General features: G+C 43.8%; 1 protein-coding gene across 1 annotated transcript in view; it reads right to left on the reverse strand.

The window, feature by feature from the left end:
• Window positions 1-447: 447 nt before the first annotated feature.
• Window positions 448-19,298, reverse strand: part of LOC123358237 (cGMP-dependent protein kinase-like) — an 86,565-nt gene continuing 67,714 nt past the window's right edge. Inside the window, exons 10-12 of the mRNA XM_045000903.1 lie at window positions 18,283-18,352; window positions 14,647-14,705; window positions 448-520 (exon numbers count right to left, since the gene is read on the reverse strand). Of these exons, the coding sequence (XP_044856838.1) occupies window positions 482-520; window positions 14,647-14,705; window positions 18,283-18,352 (168 nt within the window). The 3' untranslated portion in view covers window positions 448-481. The remainder of the gene's footprint in view (window positions 521-14,646; window positions 14,706-18,282; window positions 18,353-19,298) is intronic.

The raw sequence follows: 19,298 nt of genomic DNA on the forward strand, positions 1-19,298 counted from the left end.
GCTCTGTCCCCAGTCCATATCTGGTACAGTTATCATTATGTGCACTAAATGTGTACAAATCCTGCTCAGTCCCCAGTGTTTGGCTGAGTTTATGGCTCTGACCCCGGGCAGTGGGATGAGATGTGACAGATTTGTATGTATTATGTGAGGAGTTTTCCCCCTTCAGGATAAAAGAAGGCCTCCATAGCTCTGAAGTCTGGCTCCAGTGGGTTCTGCCCTGCAGAGGCAACAAGCACCAAAGTTTGTGTAATTTACTCTTGTCACTTCCATACCCCTAGCATCTATAGATTTAGAGAGGTAGCTAGAGTATACACCAGGATGTACACCTACACCCAAACAACATTCTCCTTTCTGGCAACCAACTACTCTATTCATTTTGCACCTGAAATCTCCGTATTGTCTCTAATCAGGTCATTTTCTCATCCTCCGACTTAGCCGTTTTCCCTGTACTTATTCACCTTCCTGTCCTTTAATGAAAAGCTCACTGCTCCAGTCCAGCTCTACAATCTAATTCTGGCACCTTAAAAAGGAAAGGGAGGTGTACAGTTGGGCAGCATGATATATTCCAACATCATTAGCTCCGATGCTATTCTGACACTGTTAACCTGGGCGAGAAGAGACCGGCTCTGAAAGCTGCCTTCTGAGCCTGTTGAGAAATCATTTCTTGGGAAAATAATGAAACGAAATCCTTCTGCAGTGACCTGAGGAGATATTTTGGGAAAGTGCCCAGTGGAGCGAAGTACAGGTGTGCTGCAATTGCCGCAGCTTGTGTGGGAGCTAGCCTCTTGAATTCTCAGTCTAAAGCTTCACCACTTATCAGGGAACAAAGGCAATAAGAAATGTCGACGGTTGCAGGAACTTAAGCCAATTTTATTCTCTTGCTCTTTGACAGAGAGGTTCTTTCCTCTACAACCCTGTCTTGAGAGGCAGGTGCTGCTTAGTTATGAAGTAGGAGTGAGATCTCTCCCCCCCTCCACCTACTCAAGCATCTGAATGAGCCAAAGACACTCAGCTACCTTTTCATCCTCTGAAACACCTAATTATACAGCAGGGTACCCAGGTAAGTTATGTGCAATTATTTCCTTGAGCCACCTACAGAGAGAATTATAATCCACATCTTCAAGTGAATGATCAAACATCTGGCCACCAATAACCAGGCAAGATGGCTTTTTAGTTTCTGATCTGCCAGCCAATAAGTATTTATTCAGAGAGTGTTTTCACTGCTGCAAGTACTAATTAAGACCCATTTGCTGCCTCTAAGTGGGGGAACTTTTTTTTTGTCAAAGGTAAATCACAGGTGAATACAAAATGAAAACCAAATAAAAATTCCCCTTGAACTTTGTATCCTTGTGTGTCTAAGTTGCCAATCAGGGAGCAGGGAGAGGGAAAGAGGGGAGTGGGGAACATAATTATAATAAGCCCCAATCCAAAATCAATGGAAAGCCTCTCATTGACTTCAAAGGGCTTTAGATCATGATATTAATAAATATCTTCACATATTTAAAGAGCCGTCAGTCCAAAGCACTTTATAAAGGACAGATGAGTTATTTCACCCACCACTGCATTGCTGCCACCTCTGGGGCAGAATGTGGCAGCCATTTAACAGCAGTGCCACATGCTAACATAGGATGTGAAGGGAAGAATTCCTTATCCATTTTGAAGTGCAGGGGGAATTCAGCGAAGTGTATAGAAGATGTGGTTATCACACCTCTACTGGCAGAAAGAGATACATGAGCTCAGTGTCTATTTAAGGTGCCTGAATAACCTTTTATTAAATACAGTAGATAAAATGAACTGATGACTACAACTCAGGAAAGTACAATAAATAAGCAATCTCTTGAAGTGTGGCAAAACCCTAAATTATTAGAGCTGAGAAAAAGGAGCGAAAGTGTGTTTTAAAAACAAATCATTAGAAAATGTTCATAATTGTTTAGGGGAAAGTCACAAGATCACTCCTGAAAAGACAAGCGGCGGTGACACAGCAGTCTCTTTGGGTGGTTTTGGAGGGCTAACCTTACAGGTCATCAGTTCCAAACTCCCACCCCTTGCTTCAGGGTGAAGAACCCTCATACAGCTTTTGGGGAGGCAGGAATTCATCCCAAAATTCCTCCTGGCACCTGAGGGGAGAGCTCTGCCTGCTTCATGCAGCAGCCCCGATTGGCTGGAGGTTGGGCAGGCAGCCCGTCAGGGGATTCCGCCCCCACATCCCAGGCAAGGCTGAAATTCATGCAAAGGCTGGAGCTTCTGGCATCACTGGGAGACTGGCTGATTAATCAAAATTGTGTGATTCATGAGAGTTGGGAACATTGTAGTCAGGGCCCCTTCTTCCCTTTGGGCTCTGGATGATCCTCGTGTGCAAGGTTTAGGGATGCAAAATTACAGCAAAGTCTTTACTCTGAATCTGCCTGCCCCGGTCTGGCAGTGGTCAGGATGGCACTTTTACAAAGTTAGCAACATTCTTCTTTCTCTATCTTCCTTTTTCTTTTCTTAAAAGTGATGGTGCTCTGCAGAGACAGTTTATCAGTTCCATCTGCATACCACAAAGGCTGCTTACAAGGTTGCTTTGCTTTGGTAACCACAGCCAGGGGCCTGCACTCTCTATTGTAATTCACTGGCTCTGCTGTAGATACAGCAAAAAGGTTAATTTCTGTGAGCATCTTTAGGGGAGAGTGTTTTGTCCTTTTTAACTAGTCAAGTAAAGCTAACGCAGCTATTTTACATTTATATTTATAAAAGATACCCAGAGCTCTGCCGGTTTCAACCCTTCCACCATCAAAATCTCCATTGTTATGCTGTAGGTGCAGTCTGGTAGGTTATCTAAATTAATGACAGAGAGGATAAGTTGTCCTGTTTGGAACGTGCCAATCACTTCAGAAGCACTTCTAGGGTCTTTAACAGTGGGGGTGCACACCTAATCATGGGAATGGTGGGTAATTGGCTGTCTCACCTCTAATTATAATTCAGTTTCAGCAGGAGTTGATGTGAGGTGTTCCAAGTACTGAAACAAACTTGTTTTTCTATCTTCTTGCAGATTTTACTTATGTTACCATAATGATGCCGCTTAACTCTGAAACACTCAGGAGGCACTTCATTGTCATCTCTGACAGGCAGATGTGATACCCAGAGTCAAACAGACACTGAATTTTTAAAAAAACAACTGATCGGCTACAAGCCTGTACCTACACCCTGTGCAGACTGGGTGAAAGTCACCTCTGTGCACAGAGCCAGCACCCAGGGTATGCACCACTTGAGTCCAGTTTCAAACCTGTTTCAAGTGCTGAAGTGAGAATTAAGAGAGGCCATTTGCAGGGGGGAGCCTTTGACCTGATAGGAATACAAACTCTATTGTTAGGAGTGGGAGGATGCACTACTGCTTAAAGCATTGCACTAAACCTAAGAGAGCCTGGAGTTGAGCCCTGGTTGTACCACAGACTTTGGGACCGGCCTTGGGAAGTCACTTAGGGCCAGATTTTTAAAGGTATTTAGACCCTTAAAGATGCAGACAGGTGCCTAGGGGATTAGGTGCCTGAATCTGCTTTTGAAAATCTCACCAAATGCCTACCTGTGTCTTTAGGTGCCTCAATACATTTAAACATCAGCCCCTCAGTGGTGCTGCGCCTTCATTCATCATCTCTAAAATGAGGATGACTGAGGATAATGATGCTGCTTTTCTCCCACCCCTTGTCTGCCTAGACTGTACGCTTTTCCGAGAAGAGATTGTGTCTGTGTGCCCAACATAAGGGGGATGGGCCCAATCTTAATGGGGGACCTTTAGGGGCTATAAATAATAATAATAATAATAATGATGTTCAGATCTGAATTTAATTATGAGCAATTTGAGGGCATGGACTCTGTCTTCTGCATTTGTACAGTGCGAAGCCATAAATAAAAACAGATAAATAACATTAACTGTACATAAGCAAGCCCCTCATATTCCAATAGAGGGCAGTGGCACATATGTAAAGAAACCAGTACGTTGTATACTGTAGTTCATAGTTAAGATACAGATTGTCCTTGTTCTCATTTGAGAGCATTTGGTGTCCAGAGGAGTTATAGCCAATGATTGGTCCCCATAGATTCATAGACTCTAGGACTGGAAGGGACCTCGAGAGGTCATCGAGTCCAGTCCCCTGCCCTCATGGCAGGACCAAATACTGTCTAGACCATTCCTGATAGACATTTATCTAACCTACTCTTAAATATCTCCAGAGATGGAGATTCCACAACCTCCCTAGGCTGTATTGAACTGTGGCCCCATACTCCCACAACATATATACAATCAATATTAATTAAAGGATACATATGGTGCTGACATGCAAACAATGGGGTAAGGTTTACAAAAGAAATTCTACTGTGTGTGAAACCAATTGCATCTGATTCACTAAAACTAGAAAATACGACAAAAGGTCATTTCCATGCAAAAATAGCATTTCTGCCCTGGCTTCCCATGCTCAGTGAGCAGTGTGTTTATGGAATATTTACTGGGCTATAGGCAGACGGGGAGTCTGCTTGAAATCTCAGAACATAGGTTCTGGGATCTGAGAACCGTCAGCTTCTCTCTTTCAGGCAACCACCAGATTTTTGTTTGCTGGGCAGAACTTAAAGGGGATTTTTCTCCTCACGAGGAGGTTTGATCCCAAGCACGCTTACCCCAGTGTAATCAGGGGCAACTGCACTGACATCAATAATCTCACTTTAAGATCATTGGTGTGAGATGTGAGTACAGCCCCAACACTCTGATTGTCTGTTGCCTTGTCAGTTGTATACCATTTACACGTGTGGAAATGAGTACAAAGTGGGTCTAAAACTGCAAGGGCCTGATTCACATTTACATTAAGGCCTTGTCTACACATAAAAAATGAACTGTTTTAAATAGGCCGGAATCATAAAAGTATTGCAGGCCCTCTAGCGTGGATGCAATCATGTATTTACAGCAGTCTATAAAATCATGACTAGTGTGGAGAAAGTAAATAAGGAAGTGTTCCACTGTTCATATGTAAGATATGTATCAAAAATCCAGCTGAGAAATACCCATCTTGATCTCCAACATTTATATCTCACTGTAAAATTGCTCTCCAAGTGTCTAAGCTCCCCCCCACTTTTTTTTTTGCTGTGAAACGGATACTTAGGAATCCAAATTAGTCCTTGTAAAGTCTCACTTAGAAATGAAATAAGAGATCATTTTCAAGCTATAAAAGTATATTCTGCTCTTACAACAAAAGAATTGCCTTAATTAAAGCTGTAGTTCTGTTTTCATTGTTTCTTTTCTCTTTAATTTAATGGCCCTGTTAATGCCATACGGTCAATAAAGTTAGCAGTATGTTGAACTTATACAACTGGTGGAGATTTTTGTCAAGCTTTACTGCTCATAAGAACATAAGACCAGCCGTACTGGGTCAGACCAATTGTCCATCTAGCCCAATATCCTGTCTTCCAACAGTGCCTTAGGGACACTTCAGAGCATGGTTTTGCATCCCTGCCCATCCTGGCTAATAGCCATTGATGGACCTACTTCATGAACTTATGTCGTTCTTTTTTGAACCTTGTTATAGTCTTGGCCTTCACAAAGAGTTCTACAGACTGACTGTGCATTGTGTGGAAAAAATACTTCCTTTTGTTTGTGTTAAACCTGATGCCTATTAATATCACTTGGTGACCCCTAGTTCTTGTGTTATGAGAAGGAGTAAATAACACTTCCTTATTTACTTTCTCCACACCAGTCATGATTTTATAGACCTCTATCATATCCTCCCTTAGTCGTCTTTTTTCCAAGCTGAAAAGTCCCCGTCTTATTAATCGCTCCTTATACAGCAGCTGTTCCATACTCTTAATCATTTTTGTTGCCTTTTTCTGAACCTTTACCAAATTTTTTCCAATTCCAATATATCTTTTTTGAGATGAGACAACCAGATCTGCATGCAGTGTTCAAAATGTGGGCGTACCATGGATTTATATAGAGGCAATATGATGTTTTCTGTCTTATTATTTATCCCTTTCTTAACGATTCCCAACATTCTGTAAGCGTGTTGTGCCATTCTGATAGTCTCCCTCTGCAAATAGACCCATTGAAGTTAATGGGAGTGTTCATGCAATAGAGCACTATTCAACAAAGTGAGGAGCTCAGAATCTGGCCCTGACCATGTAAAAGTTTCTGAAGTTTTCCCAACCCCCTCCTGAAAATTGAAACCGCAAACTTTTATTAAAAGACTTCAAAAACTAGACTACTTTTTATATTATGAGTTGAACTAGGCTCTCTGCTGCTTTGGGGCATTCAGTCAGCTACCTTGCATAATTCAAATCCTTAAAGCCACAAATAATCCAAGTCCATGCTCAGTCTGCAGAAAACCTACTGAGGAAAACAGTTGTTCCGGATATTTCCAATACCATATGGCAAATTGCATTTTCTGCCGGTATGTGGCACATTTTAACTCCAAGGAATTTGTAATTATATTCCACTAATTGGCTCCATTTATTTCTTTAGCGGGCTTCCCTTTCTGTAAAAAAGGGAATGAAGTTCTATCTTTACCTGCTATGATTATCACTTGTATTATATGTGTAACTGTTCTTAGAGGAAAAGGAATGTAAAAGGCCAACTAATAAATATGCACAAAACATGTATCAAATGAGGGCAGCTCTTTTGTCTAAATGCTCCATATCCAAGAGATACGAGTTGTCCAATTATCCCCTGTGTTTTCTTTCAGGGTCATCTGAGCGCTAAGTACACACTTTGTACATACTTACAAAGATATCACCTGTTTGGAGAGTTTGAATGTGAATGTATTTGTGTGCAGTTTCCTCTCCTTCCTTTATTCTAGTGCTCTCTTCTGTGTCTGTAATCACAGCCTTTTGGGTGTACCTTGACGCTGGTTGTTGGTGCTCAGCTGTTCTTTTTTCTTTCTGTAGCACAGGCAAGAGGCACTCCTCTTTATTAAAAGTATCTGAGAATGGAACCTTCTGACTCTCTGGTTCCTTCTGCTGAAATGATACATAAAGAAATGCACTGATGTTGCCATTTCAAGACAGGAGTTGATAATACACCATTATCACAAAGCTCAGCGTGGACTGTAATTTACAAACTCTCCTGGTTTCAAAACCAGAATGTTATCTGTGAGACTGGAAAGAGAGCTGTGGTAGTAACCCTGCCAGCACGGCCCATTAATTGAGCATCACTTAATCCCTGTTTCCAGACCATAAGTGAGTCTGACGTGAAGTATAAGCTTTGTGCCGACTGTCTCCATAGGAAAAAATTTCACTCACAGGGAGGAAAATATTATCGATCAGATTTTCTACTAAGTTCAGCTGTGGAGGAAAGGTTCAAAGGTGGCTTAGTACATCCCGGAACATGGGGGTAGCCTGATAGCAGAGATCTATTTTTCCACTGATACAGTTGAGGATGCCCGATGTATGGACTGCTCTTAGAGGGGTTGTGTCACTTGCTGTTGCAGAACACACAGAATCCTGTGCTCCAGTTTGAGCTGGTAAGGGAAGGGGAAAATGGGGCTTTTAAAATGTATTTTATTCAGTTTTGCTTCCTATTTTTCATGGGCAATGGCTTACTTGATTTACATTTTCAAAAGTGACAGGTTTCAGAGTAGCAGCCGTGTTAGTCTGTATCCGCAAAAAAAACAGGAGTACTTGTGGCACCTTAAAGACTAACAAATTTATTGTAGCATGAGCTTTCGTGAGTTCAAAAGTGGCCACTGATGGACCCACAAACTGAGACACCAATAATCAAAGGTCAGTTGAGCATCATCTTCTCCCTTTGGATTTGATTCTGCAAACCTTTATTTTCTCCAGTAATCTCATTATTGCTCGTGTCAATCAAATGAGTCTGCAGTACTGGGAAACTTGGGTGTGATCCATGGAGGTACTTAGGCATCTAAGTCCCATTTTTAGGCACCGCTGAGATCTACAACACTCCAGTTCGGCTGCCGCCTAACCCCTTAGGCACCTAAACTCACTCGGCACCTAGGTTTTTGCCTCTGAGTATGCGCACTGCAACATCACACTACGCACCCAGGCACCTATCTCCTACCTGAGGATGTGCACTACTGCCTTGTGATAGGTGTCTGTATGCCTAAGACCCAGAGCAATTCACAAACTGTGGAAGATAGGTGTTCGGCCGCCTAAGTCACATGTAGGAACCAGTCTGGTAGGTGGGCTCAGAGGCTGCCTACCAGTCAGGTGAGTTCACACAAAACAGCTGGAGTTGGGGAAGAGAAGGCTACAGACTCATTCTAACTTTTTTCCTGGCTCAATGAATATTTAATTATTTAATTTAAGTGGAACAACTTCAATAGGAGAGCTTGAGGGAGTCCCACCTCAGAATATCACATTGGCCAGTGGTTAGGGCACTCACCTGAGATGTGGCAAATCCTTCTCATCAGACAGGGGGTGGGGGCATTGCACCCCATATTCTTCACAGAAATATAACATAATCATAATGTATTTTGTGCAAGATAAGTCATGTGAGGTGTCATTGGAAAGGTTATGATTTGCTGACTATGATTATCCTGTTTGCATGCATGTATCATTTTTGTATGTGAAGTTATGAATATTGACTAGGTATCTGTATTTCAAATGTAGTTACACCTCGGTAACAGCCACTAAACAAGATGTTTTCAGTCTATATTGTGGGTGGGGAAGGGCATATTCATGGCAATGAGCCATTAGGAACAAACAATAGGCCTTAGGAGAAGCTTATCTCCCACCTGGGGAGCCTTCCTGAGAACGCTACAGACAGCCTCCAGGTAATGGCTGCTAGGACTCTACAAAGACATGTGATGTGACCACATGTCTCTAGACTCCATCTTGGGATGTCAGTGTCTTTCCACAGACCACTCTGGGAACCAAGCTTTGGGAACAAAGGGTTCCCACCATATGCAAAAGCTATATAAGGCGGGAGTGACATCATCTGTACAATTTCCTGTGCAGTGCAAGACGGTATAATTTTGGGTTTATACACCTGGGGGAGGGGGCATGCCCAATTTGCTGGGAGTAGCTTTCCCATGCAGGGGCTGGTCGCAGAGCCTGCTTGGAACTGCAGCTGGGTGTGTCCCTACCTGTATCTATGCTGGTGAAAGTGGCAGGCTGGAAGGCTTTGTAGCTTGTCACAGCAGTACAATATTAGAGGGAGCCCAGGCTGGTGGATCAGGGGGCTTAGTCATACCCCAGTTCCAAGTGGTACCCCAGGGGATCCCATCACAGGGGGACTTGAACTTGGGGTCTCCCACCACCCGAGTACCTTAACTACTAAGGTAAAGTTTATAAGGGAGGTTGTTTCCCACACACAGCTGTTTTGTTTCGGGCCCTGCAAGCAACCTAGTCGGCGGAATGCCTATCTTTCCCTGATTCATGGATCACAAGCAGAGCTAAGTGTCTCCCTGCAGCCCGGACTTAGGCACCTAACTCCATGAGAGGGGTGGGGCCTAGCACACACACCTCTGGTTGGCATCTCCCATTGGCTATTTTAGGCAGTTCCCTGCCTAGTGTGCTGGCTTTGTGGTTTGTAGTCTAAGGTGCCTATCTCGACCAGTTCATTGTATAGGGAACCTAGGCGCCTAACTCAGGCTTTGTGGATCGCAGTGCTGTCCTGTGATTTTCTAGGCACCGTGATGCCTAAGTCCCTTTGTGGATCCCACCATTTATCTTCAACTTTTTCTCCTCTTTATTAAGGCTGCCTTACAAATGCTTCTCCTTTCTTAATCCCTCTAGGAAAAGCCCACATAGAGAAAGTATGGTCTTGTAGTTAAAGCACTGGACTCAGATGCAGGCAATTGAACTCCTAGCTCTGCCACAGATTTCCCATGTGGTCTTGGTCAAATCACTTAACCACGCAACCCCTAACCTTGTGCTGGATATTATACCCTTTAATTGCCTTGTTTATTTAGAATGCAAACTCTTTGAGGCAGGTGATATCGGTGTTTCAATTGTGCCTAGAAGGATGGGTCTCCGATATTAGTTGGGGCCTGTGGCTCTACTATATGACAAATATTAATAAAAATTCTCTGTGGACCTTAATATTCTGACATCCTCATAGACCACCAACCTTCTCTCTTTGTTTCACTCATTGAAACATGCATAATAGGGTGCAGCTCCTTAGATTTATTTATTTTAATGTCATTGGGTAAAACTGGAAATGTACAGACTGAGTTTTCCACTGTCCAGATGGATTTCCATATGTATGAATACCAATTTTTGAGTGAATCATAATAGTTCTTGTACTTCAACATAATCATAATCTACTCTCTGCCATTGAATACTTTTGATAGGAGTTTGTCAGAAAGCCCTACCGAGAGAGAAGGGCTCTGTAGACGGGTTGGACTCACCCCTGCGGCGCCTCCTTCTGGTGACTCCGGGAATTAGCTCTGTCCAGTGCTGGAGCGCCCTCTGCAGGCCGGTGATCCGCCTGTCTTCTGGCCCCCGTGTCCCTCCCTGGACCCGGTGCCCTTTCACATGGGGTGCTGCCCCTGGCAGTAACCCCTCTCTCTCTGGGTCTCCCCTCCTTGGGATACCCCCACCCTCTAGCCCCACCTTGCCTCAGTATTGGCTACTGCCAGTCATTGTCGAGCCCCACACTCTGGGGCAGACTGCAGTATCAGCCTACTCATCACAGGCAAAGGGGTTTGGACCTGCTGCCTTGGCCTACCCCTGGGCTGCCCTCTGCAACCCCCAGTACCAATTGGCCCTTCGCTAGGCCGCAGTCTGGGGCTTTCTAGGCTGGAACTCCCCAGCTCCTCAGCCTTTCCCCAGCCCTGCTTCACTCAGGTATCCAGTCTCAAGCTCCCTGCAGCCAGGCCCTTCTCTCACTGAAGGCAGAGAGAGACTGTCTGTATTTCTGGCTTCCAGCCTTTTATAGGCGCCAGCTGTGGCCTGATTGGGGTGTGGCCCAGCTGCAGCCACTCCCCCAATCAGCCTAGCTTTTAGAGCCACAGCTCTCAAGCCCTGCCAGGCTGCTTTTAAACCCCTCCGGGCAGGAGCAGGGTCCACCCTGCTACAGGCTCCTTAGGGGATAACTATACAGTTTGGATAATGCACAGTGGACATGGATGCTTACCATGCTGGATACTGAGAAGGACAGTTGATTTTTGCTGTCTGCTTATAGTTTGCTTAAATTATTTAGCTGTCTTCATTAGACTCATTATAATCTCCACACACTGGCCTAAATCACAGTACCTTTTGCCGATGGCAAAACTCCCACATACTTCTACAGGATCTTTCTCTCTGTGTCTGTCTTTCAGTTTCACTCTCTTTCAATCTTCCTCACCCCACCAAGCACTCCCACACTCTATGGAAATGGGAGCTGAAAGCAGCAGGGTCTTTGTCCCTGTTCCTCCAGAGGATGCACATGTAACGCTGACAGACCCTGGTCATTGGTGGCCTTGTTCAAACCTGGCACCTCTGGAGCTTAATGCATGGGGCTCTACTGCATGACCTAAAAGACACAAGTCTCTGAGCCAAGGCTGTAGCAGACTCATCTCCAACTGATCTAGCTGCCACTAGAGAGGGGCAGTGTGCCACACCAAGCACGGGTTACACAGAGATGGTTCCCTTCCCCCTGTCCCTACCAACGGAGTAGAAAGAGCCTGAGTGAGCAGATATCTGACGGGCAGAACTGAATACCTCTCCACATGTTGACTAGTCTCCTCTGTCAGGGGAGAGAGTGGAGTCTGGTGCCCCATGATTCTGTTGCATGGTACTGTAAGCAAGAAACCATTTAAGCGGTTCAGCAGCTGTCTTGAGGCACTTCATCAGGCTGGGCACAGAACAGGGACCCCATGGATGGCGGGTATATAACAGGCCAGGGAGGCTAAGCTGCTCCTAATCCAGGCCGCAGCGGGGGCTCAGCTTGGGCTGGTGGCCCAGGATGGCTCGGGCTGGCTGGCATCCTGGAGTGACTTAGGCTGGCCAGTGGCCCAGGAAGGCTCAGGACAGCCCAGGAGTCAGGCCAGTGCTTGGGCCAGCTGGCAGCCCAAGGGTTGGGCTGGCTCAGGCTAGCCGGTGGCCCGGGACTTGGGGCGGGTGAGGCCCAGGACTCGGGGCAGCTGAGGTGGGTGGGCCAGTGCTTCGGGCAGTTTGGTCGGGGCTCCTTTGGCTGGGGGCGTGGGAGCAGCGGGCGAGGGGGATGGAAGGAGCAGGGTAGGGGTGGGGCCTTGGGCATACAGAGTGGAGCTGGGGGGCTCCATGCAGGGGTCATTCATGTGCAGTCCATCAGTGACCCCCACAGTGACAGCAGCCCTGGGTGCACCCACATTGACATTGATAGGAGTTGTACCATGTGAATGAGGTGGCTGCTAGGGGGCTAAGAATATGTATTGGAATGGTGCAGCTGGAGTATCTGATGTGGTTGATGTTCTGGATAACTTTCTGGGTTCCACTCAGACATGGATTCAGTGGAACATGTAACAGGAACCAAAACTTGACATTTATTTGAAGTAAGGGGGCTGTCTCACCCGTACACAAAGATCCCAATCCTGCTCACTTGTATAATCTCTTTGAAACCATTGGGATTCCTACCGATTCCTTGTTGGAACTGAGATGATGAGGTATTAGACAAAAGGTTTGTATTTCCTACACTCATTTTATACACAGATAAATGGAGACACAGGGCATTCAACTGACCTTCCAAAAACCACAGAGCAAATCAGTGACAGAATTCGGAAAAGAACTCATGAGCCCTGATTCTTAGTCTCATATTCCAACCACTAAACCAGAGCAACCTGTCTCATAAATATCAGGCCCACAGCATAATTTACATACCTCTGAGGTGCGACACTTTCCTTGTTATCTCCCAACTGTGCATATTATTTATTATTATTTCTTCATTATTATTATTTGTACTGCAGTAGCACCTACAGACCTCAACTTGCTTGGCACTGTGGTAGCACATAGTCAGAGACAATCAATGCACCCAAGCATTTACAATCTAAATGGATGAGGCAGGAGAAGGGGGAAATGTTGTCATTTGAAAATAATAAATTATTATTAGAAAAATGGGGTGGGGGCTGTTCCTTTGGAAAATTTGGATTTTTCACTGAAAATTCAAATACTGAACCTTGACCAAAAAAGTGAAAACGTCCCCATCTTGGAGAGGAGAGGTGGCACATCATGGGAATCTCTAGCAATGGTGCATTGTGGGAGATGTAGTCTGGCTGGGGAGCTCTGCTCACAGAGAAGAACGTGTATCTGAGGCAACTAAACTACAAGTCACATGTGCCATGGTGGTGGCATTTCTAAATCAAAATGTTTCCATTTTCAGCCAAAATATTTCAGTTTGGGGGCTTTAGGTTTTTATTAATGAAAAATATAAATTTTCCAGACATTTTTGCAAAAAGTTTAGTTAAGTGCAAAACACAATTTTCTGTCAAAACAATTTAAATGGAAAATTTCCAACCAGCCCTTTATGGATGGGAACCATAGAGGTATAGAAGGAGTAAGTCATTTGCCCAGGATCAAATAGGAAATCTGTGGCAAAATCAAGAATTCATAGAATCATAGAATCTCAGGGTTGGAAAGGACCTCAGGAGGTCATCTAGTCCAACCCCCTGCTCAAAGCAGGACCAAACCCAACTAAATCATCCCAGCCAAGCGTTTGTCAAGCCTGACCTTAAAAACCTCTAAGGAAGGAGATTCCACCACCTCCCTAGGTAACCCATTCCAGTTCTTCACCACCCTACTAGTGAAAAAGTTTTTCCTAATGTCCAACCTAAACCTCCCCCTCTGCAACTTGAGACCATTACTCCTTGTTCTGTCATCTTCTACCACTGAGAACAGTCTAGATCCATCCTCTTTGGAACCCCCTTTCAGGTAGTTGAAAGCAGCTATCAAATCCCCCCTCATTCTTCTCTTCTGCAGGCTAAACAATCCCAGTTCCCTCAGCCTCTCCTCGTAAGTCATGTGCTCCAGCCCCCTAATAATTTTTGTTGCCCTCCGCTGGACTCTCTCCAATTTATCCACATCCTTCTTGTAGTGTGGGGCCCAAAACTGGACACAGTACTCCAAATGAGGCCTCACCAGTGCTGAATAGAGGGGAATGATCACATCCCTCGATCTGCTGGAAATGCCCCTACTTATACAACCCAAAATGCCATTAGCCTTCTTGGCAACAAGGGCACACTGTTGACTCATATTCAGCTTTTCGTCCACCGTAACCCCTAGGTCCTTTTCTGCAGAATTGTACCAGATCTCTTGAACTCCAGGAGATTATTTTAGTCAGCAGACCATTCTTCCTCTTGTGCATAAACTAACACACATGTGCTCTTAAAATGCATAACCTATTGTCTCAAGGGTTTAATATTTTTCCTCTGTTTAGAGATGGAATCTTCCAATAGCACTGGGATAGCAGCTATTGTAGCCTACTGAGAATTGTGTTATGAATGCAAAGGATTCACTTGGCTTTCTCTCTAGTATGTTACATTGTTATCTAAAAGATGATTGTTTCTCTTTAACTGGAAAGTGGCAGTGCTACAGTGTGACCTACTTCCAGCCAGAATTGACATTTTTTCTATTAGATTTTTGGCATTAAATATTAGGGCACGCTTTTAAAGTTTCAAATTGAAAATATCATCATTAATTTTCAAGTTCATGTGGTCAACCTTTCCCACACGGGCAGCATTTAAATGAAATTAGTGAAATGAGCTACAGTACCTTGGTCAGGGCCTCATACGAATACCCTTCATCACTAATGGGCTCACAGTAGAGTTGGGCTGTAATTAATAACATCTTTGGTTACTAAAAACAAACACCATGAACTGAGTATGTCTCTATCATGAGCAAGGCCTTCACATATAGGAAAGACGTTTATGGCCATTTGCTGTAACTGGCTAAATATAAATATAATATAATATAATATATAACATACACACATACATACATACACACCTATGTTTTCAAAGCAGTGGGTAGGATATTTTCCAATTAAAGGGACAAATTCTCCTGTCTGCATCCACAAAGGACGGGGAACCAAGGCCAAATGTGTCATTAACATTAACATTATTTTGCATTTATATTGTGCTTTACTTGTTCAAAGTGCTTTACAAACATGAATTGCTTAATCCACATGACATACACACTTTTCCCAAGAGGGATAAATTGACTTCTAATCACTCTAATCTAATAATAATAGTAATAATAATTCTAATCACTAAATCACTCTAAGTCAGTGGTTCTCAACCAGCGGTATGTCTACCTTGGAGGTATGCAGTGGTCTTCCAGGGGGCACATCAACTCGTCTAGATAGTTGCCTAGTTTTACAAGAGGCTACATAAAAGGCACTAGCAAAGTCCATACAAACTAAAATTTCATGCAGACAATGACCTGTTTGCACTGCTCTATATACTATACACTGAAATTTAAGTACAATATTTATATTACAAATGACTTATTTGGTAATTGTATGGTAAAAATGAAAAAAAAACCTTTTTTTAGTAATAGTGTGCTATAGCACATTTATATTTTTATGTCTGATTTTGTAAGCAGGTAGTTTTTATGTGAGATGCAACTTGTGGTACACAAGACAAATCAGACTCCTGAAAGGGGTACAGTAGTCTGGAAAGGTTGAAAGCCACTGGTAAGTTAACCGAGAGAGGAAATCACAAGACTGGAACATAGATCTTACAACTCCCTATCCTATGTCTAGTCCACCTGACCACACTTCCAGCCCTGACAGGACATGCTGATGCCACAATATGTCTCTCACTTCATTTGATCCTTTGGTACTGCAGCTGGTTGGAGAAAGAAAATTTCGTTTGACTTGGATTTGGAATGAAAACCAGGGCCAGGGCTCCCTGACTCTCAGCTTTCTGTCAGCCCACCAGGCAGGCTGCCTTCGAGCCAGATGGGCAATCTGACCTGAAACAAGGCAGGTTTCACAAACTGCCTGGCCAGCAGGATTTTGTCAGAATTTCTCCAACCAGCTCTAACTGGGAGCAGGTTTCCCAGGCTGGGATGGGGAGGACAGTGGCAGATCTGAAGCATTATCTCCCCCCACCCCTCTCTCTCTCACACACACACACAAACACTTAAGATAAGGCTAACAAGATCAGAAAACCCCTTTGCGAACTAAACTCATGGACGTCAGGGTCACCACCAGTGATGGCTACATGGCAGCCTCATTCTTGGAGTTAAGCCCTGGACCTCCATACTAATGACTGTAGGCTTCTTTCTGTGTCCTGAGAACTGTGGATTCAGATATAACTGAGAGCAGCATTTGGGCCCTTATCTTTAGCTTTTGCTTCTTTTCCTGAATGGGTTCATTTAGCATTACAAAGAGAGGGAAGAATTCTCCCCTTAGCTAGGTATGGTGGATCTTGATCTCAATCTTCTCTTCTCCCTACAGAAGCAGGATTCCTATTGCTATCTGTGGTAGTTCTGCACTTTTAGAGATAGCATAATACTGGAGGTAAAATCCATCTGGATGCATTTGAGATGGATATTTTGACCAAAAGGGAGGAAAAAAAGAAGTTACCTCACATGTGTGGGTCATCCCTGACATGAAATGTTCTTATTTGTTAGATTATTCAAAGTGTAACTAAATGAAAGTTTAAAAAATAATATTGTGACAATGTGTTAAAGAAAATTGAATCGATGGAGTTACAAATCACAAATAATAGCCAGACACGGCATAATGGAGTGGAGCATCATACCCAAATATTCTAAGAAGAAAGAATTAGCCTGAACCAGGGTCAGAGCCACATTGTGCTATTTACTGTAAATGGAGTAAGGGTACAGCTACACAGCAATTAATTACCTGCAGCTGGCCTGGGTCAGCTGATTTGGGCTTGCAGGGCTTGGGCTGCAGGTCTGTAAAATTGCTGTGTACATGGTTGGGCTCGGGCTGGAACCTGACCGCTGGGATCCCATGTGGGGGAAGGATCCCAGAGCCCAAAAGTCTACACTGCAGTTTTTAGCCCTGCAACTCACACCCCACAAGCCCGAGTCAGCTGACCTGGGCCAGCTGTGGCCATGCCGCGGGTCTTTTATTCCAGTGCAGACGTGCCCTGCCCCAAAGAGTTTAAATTCTAGACAAAGCGTGGGAGGGGAAACAGAAGCACAGAGAGCAGAAATGACTCTCCCCAGGCCACGGCTGGAAATAGAACATGGGTCTCCTCACTGGAGCTGGGTGAAATGTTTTGGACAAATAATTTCATCACCAAAAATTGCAATTTCATTTGACTCAAAACTATTCACAAATTTGACACAAATTCATTGAATAGTTTTGCTCCGCTCCCCCACCAACATGGGATCAGATTCATGAGGAGGAACATATACTTAATCCAGTGATTAGGACACCCCTGGGATATGGAAGACCTAGAATCCCTGCTCTGGAGCAGAGACTTGAATCCAGGTCTTCCCCCTCCCAGGTGAGTGCCCTAGTCACCTGGTTACAGTCAGTCACTCTCTCACTCTCTTTCCCAACTCCAGGACAATTTGAGAATTTTATACAAAGTGGAAAAACTTCACTCACCTCAGCATATCCTATAGCCTGTGATGTATTGTTGGAATTACAAGCTATCACTTTAATATTAGGAGGCGTGTGGGTGGGGGTTTCCTGGTCCTGGTTGGAAATTGGGGGCTCTGTAGGGCAGCATGCAATCAGTCTGTGAAAAGCCAGCCTACAGACAGTGGAGTGAGTCATGCCTCTCTGCTTTATGGAGCAGCCTGCTTTGTCTCTCTCTGTTTTAGGGTTCTTGTGTGTTATCAGTTTGAATTCTAAAAAATAAAGTGGTGTCAGTTTGCAATCTTCCAGCAAGAGTAGTTTATATTTTTATCTAACTTTTATGTTTATATGCTGTGAAACATAACATTGGCCAGAGATTAGGGAATGCCAATGCAGTAATTTGGCCAGCTCTGCTCCTGACTCCCAGTCCAGTGCTAAATCTACTGGACCATGCTGCCTCTGTGAGCCCTGGCAGTCTTGATGGGGCTGTTGGCTATGCACTAGTGTAATGCCATTGGCTGTATTTAATTTCGTCCTGATTTCCACTGGTATGAGATCAGAAACAGATTCAGGCAAAAACAGAGTAAAAGTAATGCAGTGGAGGAACAAGTTAATGGGCTGAGCATACAAGAATCTTAATCAAACGAAAAGGAAACTCATCCATTCCGGGAGACCGCTCACAAATCTCCACAGGCATGTCCACAAAAGGGACATCTCTAATGAATCTTGTCAATGCGTGGAATGTAGAAAATTACAGTGCAGAATGTGAGACGCGAGAAGCTGATTGTCATTGTTTAAAAAAAAAACAACAAAAACCAAATGCTTCCATAAAAATGAAGACTTACAGTATCTAAAAGACTTTAATGATAGCCGAGGTTTAGAAGATGTCATTGCCTTCAGGACCCGCAGCCTCCCCTGAAAGAAAGGACTGTTTTTAGCTCTGTGTAATTGCAGGATGTCTTCTCGCTCCAGAGTGAAGGGGATTATCTCCAAACATAAGACAAATAATAAGAAATTATCTTTCTCTTCCAGGCAGCTAATTAAACAGGCCCAATATCAACTGTAATTTCTGCCGTATTGTAGCTACAAAAATTATTGTCAGGTACCAAAAAGCAGTAGGAATAAAGAATATATCATAGAAACATAATGAGGTAATTATTACCTGAATATGTAGAGAAAAATGTCTTATGTTTGCAATGTAAAACTCTCAGTTATGGATTATCTTTTTCTCCCACGGGTGTTTATTGTATTCTCTCTCTCTGGCTTACTCTTTCTCTCTGTACAAGCCACTGCACAGTGCTTTCTACTCAATACCTTTCCTTACGTTGGAAAGATAGGGTCAGCAAGTGCTTTTCATAGAGTCCTGTAAATTTCAGATCCTTTTCATGAATGTACAGGCCAACTCAAGAAGGAAATGTGAAATTTTATTTCTGAGTCATTTAAATGGAAAATTTGCACAACAGAACTCTCAAGGATCTAACTTAACTTCCCTTCTAGAATGTGAATGGGTCTTACTTCTTACAAAAAGAAATTCATGGCTACAGTGAAAAGAATCCTAAATATTTCAGAAGACAATTCCAAATGTATGTAACAATACTGTTTCCCTTTAGATCCCAGCAGCTAGTCAAAGCTCGAGGCCTTGAAGGTTGAGCAGTTAGGAGCGGAAATTGACAGTGGAGTCTAGTATTGATGCAATCGTGTTTATTTACAAGGAATGCTCAAGTCCTGCTCCTACAACAGCAGGAAGAATCCAAAACAAAAGGAGCAATTTCTGAGCTTACAGACCCCTGGTCAGAACAATACCCAGTTGAACCCTCTATCCACCTGGTGCTAGTTTCTGGGCTGACTCTATCCGGCCTTG

Source organism: Mauremys mutica, chromosome 1 (assembly GCF_020497125.1).
Source record: "Mauremys mutica isolate MM-2020 ecotype Southern chromosome 1, ASM2049712v1, whole genome shotgun sequence".
Taxonomy (NCBI): Eukaryota; Metazoa; Chordata; order Testudines; family Geoemydidae; genus Mauremys; species Mauremys mutica.